At 38.1% G+C, this 9,293-nt stretch overlaps 1 protein-coding gene across 1 annotated transcript in view; it reads left to right on the top strand.

Moving 5' to 3' along the window:
• The first annotated feature begins 250 nt into the window (after window positions 1-250).
• Window positions 251-9,293, top strand: part of LOC138042513 (ceramide synthase 1-like) — a 20,371-nt gene continuing 11,328 nt past the window's right edge. The window contains exons 1-4 of the mRNA XM_068888422.1: window positions 251-504; window positions 3,688-3,847; window positions 5,261-5,441; window positions 8,425-8,586. Coding sequence (XP_068744523.1) covers window positions 292-504; window positions 3,688-3,847; window positions 5,261-5,441; window positions 8,425-8,586 — 716 coding nt within the window. The 5' untranslated portion in view covers window positions 251-291. The remainder of the gene's footprint in view (window positions 505-3,687; window positions 3,848-5,260; window positions 5,442-8,424; window positions 8,587-9,293) is intronic.

Genomic DNA, 9,293 nt, shown 5'->3' with positions numbered 1-9,293 from the left:
TCACGTTTTATAATTGCGAAATGCCCGTGGGAAGGACGGGAAAGAAGTTGCTTGGCTACGGGCGAAGGACAGTACTTACTAGTTCCCCAGGAGTTGTAGTAGCTCAATAGGGTCTTTGAGGTCGTTTGTTGGACCTGCCTTGGCGTCAAGAAATTGTAGTTTTCCGGAACTGAATCGATTACTGCTTGCATTTCTACTTATGGTCCGCACAACTTGTTTACAAAAATCGCATTGTCCCTCCCCTCCCCAAACAAAGCATTTTCTTTGTTCGACACACAAGGCGGACCCAAGATGGAGGTTGGATTCTTTGAGACTTTCAGCAAAATATATCATCATTGCTGGCTCGAATGGGAAACAAATGGCCCAACAAGGACATTTTTAATAGATTTCATCAATGAACTTTCCATCTATGGCTTTATATCAACATACGACATCTTCCTTTGCGTTGCTCTCGGCGTAGTTTTCACCATCTTACGATATTTACTGAACATAGCAGTCTTCAAGGTAGGGTTATATGCTTTCTTTAGATTCTTTCCAAACAAGGATTACAAAATTTCATTCCGAGGAATTTTGGCGGTATATCGATGCAATTTAATTATCAGCCAGCGAGTTTGGAATAGTGGATGCGAAAGTGTAAATATACACCAAATATAGTACACCACGTTCGGAACTTTTTGTCGCAAGAACATTCGACCGAAGGTCGTTTAACATGGCATGTGCGCCTTGAAAACGTCCAAATTACGGTCGTTGCAAGTCACGAAGCTGTCCAAAGTTGTATCTCCACGATAACTGTTATTCTAGAGGTATAATATTTGCCATCAAGGGAGTAATTTTTTTTTTAACCAAGATGTACCCCCACCATGGCTTCTTTGCTCTTGATGGTGGTCTGTTGACCCTATCTCATCCGGAAAGTGACCAAATGAATTAATGGTAACTCGGGTATTTAATTTCTCTTCTTGATTCGTAAGTGGCCATTTTAAATATTATTTTGAGAATGGTGGAACATTCGGGCACTATATAAAGGACCAGATTTGAATATTGTCGCACTTCTAAAATAAGCTTACTTTTTATAACCCTTAAAAATATTTACAAGCGTGCAATCGTAGCCTTCAGACCTTTTTGATCTGTAAGATTAAAGTTTACTACCAAGTAGACATAATTTGCACACAGGCGGAAAGCTTAGTACTTAAATTGTTTTGCATTTTGAACAAACATTCATTTTCCATCATTGCTAAAAATTTGCATATAAATTCTCTGCCAACTGAAACAGAAAGACGTTGCTAATTAATAGGGTTTGTTTTTGACACGCATCTGCTGGTTCATGTATCCCTGGATATTTTTTATTTGCTTAATTATTACCTGTAGTCCTATATGCAATTATATATATGTCCTTGGACTTTGAACTCATTCACTGTGACATTTCAATGAAGAAAGCATAGAATTATTCTGTGGAGAGCTTTCCTTGGCTTAAGCCTTGTATTGCTGTTCCGTAATATTGTTTTTGAAAGAATAACTAGTGTTTTACATAATTGCACATAATTTTGCAGAGGCCATTTAGTACTGGGTTGGATTATTTTAATTTGATTATTAAACCTTTTCACCCCTGAACCAGCCTAAACTGGCCATACTTAATATTTTACTCTGTCTAAATTGCCAGACGATCAATGGGGAACCCCCAGGAGTGAATGTGTTAAATTTTTGATAATTTTAAGTACAAACTGCATTATTATCATTTCAAGAATTGAAATTTTTACTTTACATTTCTGGTCAAGTGATTGAGTCCTGATACAAAAACACTGTTTCCGCTATATTTGATCAAGATTTGTGAGACAAGAGTTAGAATCCTGGAGGATTAGCTTGGATCTACAATGTGACTCGTGACTGTTTCAGTCTTTGTTTGCAAACAACAATGTGCAGCTGATGTGAAAATGACAATGATGTATTTTGATAACCCATTCACACCCTAGAATGCCACCCATTGAGGAGTAAAATCATCTGACAGAGTAAAATCTATTAAGTCTGGCTCTCTGGGGTCAATGGGTTGTTATTATTATTTTTTTAATTGGGTTTTAAAGATAGCTATGTACAACACTTGCACTACACTTAAAAATTTCAGCACTGATTACAAATTTATTACCACTACAGATAGAACCAATACCGAAAAAAAACACCCCACTATTTACAGACATTTGTGATTACTCGCAAACATAGTACTTGGACCTCAGAAGTGCTAATGGTCAGGAAAGAGGAAGAAAGATGAAACTAGGTTCACCCAATCTGCAATTCTTCATAAATTTGGAGGTTAGGATAGGTATTTTAACTAGCAACACAAGAAAGAGGAGAAAAAAAAAAGTGGCAGAAAAATGCTACAAATGGTTCCCATTTCTTTAAGATGGTCGCTTTTTTTTTTGATTATGTAGATATACTGTATGCTTGAAATAACAGAGGAAATCGATTAATTTTGGACTGTTCGTTTTATGTCTGCATAACCAGATGTTAGGCAGTAATGTTTGGCGAGCAGAAGGGAGAAACATTTATTTGGAGGTTGTTTTTTTATCTATCTGGCCTTAGAGCAGTATCTACGTGAGGAAAAATTTTAATATTTGACAGGACTCAAGCCACGAAAAAACACTAAACCAAAAATCCTGTGTTAGTGGCACAGGACCGGACCAAACCAAATGACAAAATTCCCGCCTTAAGTAGACACATGAAATCCCTGGGTCACCAGTTAAGGTTACTTCTGACCTTCACGGATGTCCTTCGGGAAAAAACTCCCATGCGCATTAGTTTCAATGAAATCCTAACAAACTATACATCAGAAGAAAGCTCAGTAAATGTCGTTTATGATGATAAAAATATTGTTTTTTATAAGCGAGTTTGGTAAGTGTCAGGATCGGAGCCGGTAAGACATGAAACTGTTGAGGGTTCTTCTATTGAAGGTATCAGATGCCGAGCATGAGTAAAATCACTGCACAAAGTTATTCACAAGGCATCAATCAACAAAAGTTTGTCAGGAAATTCGGATATTTAAAATATTTTTTCTCTAGCGTCCATTTACACAACACGTCTCGCATATTTTTGGTTACTCCAACCTTAGATGCGAATATCTAGATAACCAATCAGAATATTGAAAACGGCCGAGACATTTTTGTTGATTGATGTCTTGTGAATAACAGTTGGTAGTCATTTTGCTCGTGCTGCGGCATCCGATACCCCGATAAATTAAATAGAAGAACCCTCGGCGGTTTCACATCTTACTGGCTCCTGACTCTAAAAGGAAAACTCGGTTAAACTATATTTTTTATCGTAAACTACATTTATTAAGACCAAAATAAGTTTGTAAGGTTGGTAACTTGTGCGGCTTTACATGTGAGGTTGTATAAAAATTATTTTGTTTGTTAGGATTTTATTGAAACTAACACGCATACAATAACAAATTTCTTCACGAAGGACATCCGCGAAGGTCGGAAGTAACCTTAACTGGTGACCCGGGGATTTCATGTCCGGCCCAGTCTGGTCCGATCCGATCCGATCTGGTCCGGTCCGGTCCGATCTGGGTTTTTCCAACGGCCCATTCAAAGTATAACCTCCACCTAAAATAATTATTGGTTGTTAGAGTCTTAGAAGATCACAGTGAATTCTCAGTGTCACTAACATTTGGTATTCCAACTTTCCTTGAATTTTCAGCCTTTCTTCAGTTGGTGTAGGGTCCCAGAGAAAGAACTGACAAAATCTCCTGAAAGTGCTTTCAAGTTTTTATACTACACTGTGGTTTATTCCTATACCTGCTATCTGTTATTTAATGGAAAATATAACTTTTTTCAAGACTCTGCTTATTGTTGGAAAGGTATGTTAATACAATTTATTATGATCATTTATTGCTGAGCACTGTTTTACAGGTATTTTCCTCTGGTGTCAATCACTGTAATAATAACTGATCAGGGGTCGGTTGTTCGAAAGCCTATTAACTTAATCCAGGATTAGTGTAAACCTTTGTTTCACGTTTTCAACTGTTTGGTGAAAGTTTCTTTTGCTTGTTTTTGCTTTTCAAGGGTGACTTCTTCTAATGTAAAGTGTTGCCGAATATCAGCGCTGAACAGGATTTGAGAGACGAGAAATAAACTCTTTGGTTAATTTTTAATCTGGGATTAGTGTTAATCGGCTTTTGAGCAACCGGGCCCAGGTCAATTAGGAACACAACATTATGCTTTGTGTATCAATTGGCTCTCATTTATTTTCTACTTTTATTTGTAAGGTTTTTAATTTTGTTTGTCATAAATGATTCACAGCACCGTGCAAGCAGAACCTCTTCTTACGGTACATATGCGTTGCTAAGAAGTAGTTTCAAACCCAGGCCGAATCGGTGTTCATTTAATAGACCGCGAAAATGACGTGTAAATAAAGGGCCAAAAAAAATAGGGAGCTTTAGCAATGACAACGGCGACGGCAACGAGAACATCACAAATTTGCATATTTAGTGTCAAAAACAATAGCTCTGCACATGCGTTTTAAATTTTTGTCCATTTCTTTGCCGTTGTCAGCAAAAAGACAACATGGAATAGCTCGTCGAGCTTCACACATTTTAAACCAAAAACCTCACAAGATCGGAATCCATCTGGTCGTCAATCAGGGCATTTAGTGGTGACACAACCAACAACATCGGACAGATGGGTAGAGAAAAGAGTCTAGAGTGCTTTCGCAACTCTTTGGCGAGCGGGATCGCAAGTTGATAAATAAGAGATTTTCCGTGCCAGGTGGGCAAAGATATGAAAGGATCTGTCCCAGATGTGAAAGACATAATAGCAGCTGACTGTTGCTTGCTCAGATCATGCACATTTTCAAAGTTAGATACAACACAAAGCAGAGCATTGTCAAGCGTTTTCTTGTGGTTTCCTTTCCCCGGACCTTTCACCGCCATTTTTACTTTCTTTTTTTTTACCATCGGTTTCTCCCAAAAATTGATGCTCACGCTTGAAAAACCAGTTTGACGAGAGTAAACCGGAATGACTAGCCCAAGAATTGGGGCTACGGCGACTTCAAATGATGGACTAGATTTGTGCAGAGCCTCTTTTTTCTGTGTATGAAGGAAAGAGATTATAAAAGAAAGAAAGCTAAAAGAAAGAAAGAGATACATGTAAAAGAGCCTCTGCTCGCAGGGTAGATTCACAGTGGCCACAAAAAGCAAAATCAAAATCGATGCCAGTTTCTTGTTCTTTTCTAGCCACTTCTTGCTCAACGTGATCTCACTTCTTTACTCTAGGTTGGTACAAGGGCATGCCAATTGAACAAGACATATATGTCCTATATGTGGTACAAGCTGGATTTTATCTCCATGCTGTCTATGCCACAGTTTTTATGGATCAATGGAGACAAGATTTCATTCTAATGCTTTTACACCATGTTGTCACTATAGCACTTATTGCCTTCTCTTTTGCTGTCAGGTACTGTACATACTGTAAGTTGTACACAACAAGATGCTAAGTAATCTATGCCTTGGCTGTTTTCCCATTTAAATTAAAGCCATTATACCTGATTATGATTCAGAGTCATGTGGCACTACAGAATTGGATGTTAATTTCACTTTTCTGGTTCAGAAGCATTTAACCCATTCTTCCCTAAAGTGGCTGTATCACTCAGGAAAGAATGGGTTCACAGGTTTTCGCCAGATAGTGTTTGTAAGAGTACTTTGTTGACCACAAGCAATGTACCGTAGCTACAAACAGTAAAGCTGAGGCAGCAAACTCCAGGGGCCACGGAGTACATTTGAAAGTTGGAGGGAGGGGAGGGGGGGGGGGTATGGTATGCATCACAGAAGTGTGAAGGAAGAGGTGAGAGGTTTTCAGTGTAAGGGAAAGCAACCCTCCCCCTCTCATCCCAGCCCCTCCTTCTCTTTGGCCTCTGATCTCAGAGGTTTCCAAAACAAGTTGGTGTTAATGGCAGCTGCTTTGAGTAGAGTAATTAACTGTATCAACAAGGAGCTTAAGGACCCATTTCTTTAGGTTTGTCTGGGGCCATGGCTTTTTTAAAAGAATGCTCCCAAACACCACATTTTAAAGTGCCCCTGTCATCTTATTTTTCTTTGGATTGATTTAAAAAAGACACCTGTTTATTTTAACTAGAATTTTCCTATTTAATGGTCTTCCATTACCAACTTTAAGATCTTGAGAACTGGATTGAGGAGAAAGTGGCATCAAAGGCTCACTAGTTTAAGAATGCAATGCGTGTGTATGCCACAGAATAGGAGTTTTGGGCTTTGCATATACATGTACGCTGAAATTTTAAGCTAGTGAAACCTTGACGTCACCTTTCCCTGGATCCAACCCTCTGAGGTCCAATCGGTCAGTTTTGAACGTGAGTTATGGGGGGCGGTGAAATCCAAAACTTACACTCAAAGTAAATGGCCTTTGGACAAAAATCAAAGCTCAAAATTTTGGCAGTCAAGTGCCCTTTCACTCCTGTGGGGTTCCCCATTGATGAGTAACATTGTCTGGTGTTATACAGAGTAAAATCTACATTGTATACATATGTAAGTGTCACTCTTGGGAGTGAAAGGGTTAATAGGGACATAGTTTTTAAGTGAATCTAGCTGTTGTTAAGCCTTTCACTCCTGTGGGGTTCCCCATTGACGAGTAAAATCGTCTGGCGTTAGACAGAGTAAAATCTATAAGTGTCACTCTTAGGAGTGAAAGGGTTAAGCAAACACAAATCTTCATGTTGTTTTTGTTTATGAGGTTAATCTTAGGTTTTGAAGAATCTGTCGTTAAAAGAAAGAAAGGTCTGGACAAACTGAAAGCCGTTTCACATACAATGTATAGGGGCCATGTGCAGCTTTAGTTTGCAGATATGTCCAGAAATGCACATAATTATATGCATGACGATTTTGATGAGCATGCATCATGAAATGGCCCCTTTGCTCTTCTCCCCTACTTCAACATCAGTCACATCTGGGAATACAGGCAATTAAGGTATCAGTATACCCCAAAATTGATAATTTTGCCAAATTTTACTTTTTGATAATTATTTCCAGGTACATCTCATTGAGTTCTTCTGCGAAAAAATGATCCTTCTAGACAAAGTTAAAAAAGGAAACGATTTTCTGAATGATCTCTACTGAGAAGCTGTCAACAAGTTGTCATTATCAATAATTTTAAACTTCCATTAAAAGTCATGTGATAGAAGCACAGCATGTTTTGCTTTGCATCACGCGATTAGTCAGTCGTGCATAATCAATTTGTTTGTTGTGGAAGTAAACTGTTGTCTTCAAAAAAGAAACACAAAAGATCGTGTCCTTTTTCAAGTGCAAAGAAGGCACCGAAACGGTATACCTCAAAAGTAGTTAATAAGGAATGGGCCGAAGTGCTCGCCGCTGGTGATGAAGGCTTATACTTTGAGCAAGATAAATTGCTATTGTCTATGTAAGAAGAGCCCTCACTTTATCGATCAACAGGTAATTACTTTTCACACCTTTTGAGATCAGATATAATTTATTATAATCTCCCAACACTGGAAAAACGCCAGGTATAGTGTAGCCTGCGAATGCAGACGTATTTCCGGCGGTCATTTCTCTCACTTTTTGGGGGAGAGAAACGACCGCCGGAAATACATTTTGTACGTCTGCCTTCGCAGGCTAGGTATAATAGTGTATTTTGCTTTATTTCCCAAAACTAAAATTTCATCAAAAGAGGTGCACATTTACAGTTCGTTTACAGCAAGTTCATCCTTTTTCGCTGAAATTTGGCAAGAATGTTGCCAGATAATGTGGCAAAAAAAAACCGTGTCAGGGAATTTTTATTTTTTGCCTCCTTCGAAAGTAATAAGTATTTCAGCAAAGCTAATGCGTGTTTTATAAAAGCCTAAAGTTTAGCAGTTTATAAAAGACAAACCAGGCAATGAATCAAAATTCCCTGACACAGTTTTTTAGATGAAGGTGTGCAGAAAATGTAGCGATGTTGCTCGCTTTCTCCGGTTAAATTCTCACCGGAAACGAACTCAATTTGTGAAACGTCATACTTACGGAAAATGATCACTATTCTAATACAAAGAAAGGGGAAAGGTTTTTATTTCTTGCCTTAAATCAACTAAAATTCCTAAGCTTTCAGAAAATATATACGGTACTTTATTGGGGTTTTTATGAAACGTGTGACCGTGAAGCAGCAACAATGGGAGGTTGTCATTTGGGGTATACTGATACCTTAATGCCACAAAGTGTCCCCTAACTCTCATCTCAAGTAAAGATACTCTATAGCTGCAATTTAATCTCTGTCACCAAAGTAACTACTGAACATAATCCTTACACTTTCATGATTGCTATATATTTGTAGCAATGATTATGCTTAGCCTTAAAGGGGCAATTCACGTTCATTGGATGTGAAAATGGGCCATGCATTTCTGGATTCAAGTGTTGATTTGCCTTGTTTGATTCAGATATCACAAAATTGGTATTTTGGTACTATTTCTTCATGATGTCTGTGATGTTTTTCTGGAGTTTGCAAAACTTTGTGTGGCTTTCAAGATGCGTGATGGAAAGTATCATCTTATTCCGGATGTCCTAGGTGGTGTTAGTTTTACCTTGTTTACATTATCATGGTAAGTTTGCTAACTGTTGTGACACTAGGTTAATAATAATTTTATTATTGCTTTAAAATGAAACTGCAGGTGCCATTTAAGGATTGTGCCACCACATAACAGTACTATACCTTCCCAGCAACCATAAACATGGAGACTCCATTTGAATTGCAGTCAATGGTTTCATTTTTGGCCACTGCCATTCTGGTTTGCCATGGCAGTTTGTGGGATAAAGTGGTGCGATCAAAATCTGCCAATCACCATGCTGAACTTGACCCATTTACATGGTTCATCCAGATTAATTGATTGATCAATACAGGTGAAAAATTAAACCGCAAACTGCAATTTTAAATTCAGAGTCCAAATGGTTTTAAAAGGCAGAGAAGAATTTTTCTGGTGAGGTGTTAGAAGATTTATGGTTGCTGTTCTAAAAGTGTGCTCATTCCAGAAAATATTAAATTAATATTTTCTGGAATGAGCACGCTTTTAGAACAGCAACCAAATACCATTAGTCAGAGAAAGGTTAATGCCATCTGTGTTTGTATGATAATATAAAATTTTATTATGATCAAAGCAACACTGCATAAATGCATAGGATACAATTAGGTATTTTTCTTTTTCACCCCTGTACTGGGCCGTATTGGTAAGTTAAACCATCTGGTGTTAATGTGGACGTCTTATTCTGAGGTGGGAAGGGGACATGCACAATTTTGGCCTCTTGACAAAGG

Source organism: Montipora capricornis, chromosome 3 (genome assembly GCF_036669925.1).
Source record: "Montipora capricornis isolate CH-2021 chromosome 3, ASM3666992v2, whole genome shotgun sequence".
NCBI lineage: Eukaryota > Metazoa > Cnidaria > Anthozoa > Scleractinia > Acroporidae > Montipora > Montipora capricornis.
The sequence above is the reverse complement of the archived record's forward strand: the minus strand, read 5'-3'. Positions and strand labels throughout refer to the sequence as shown.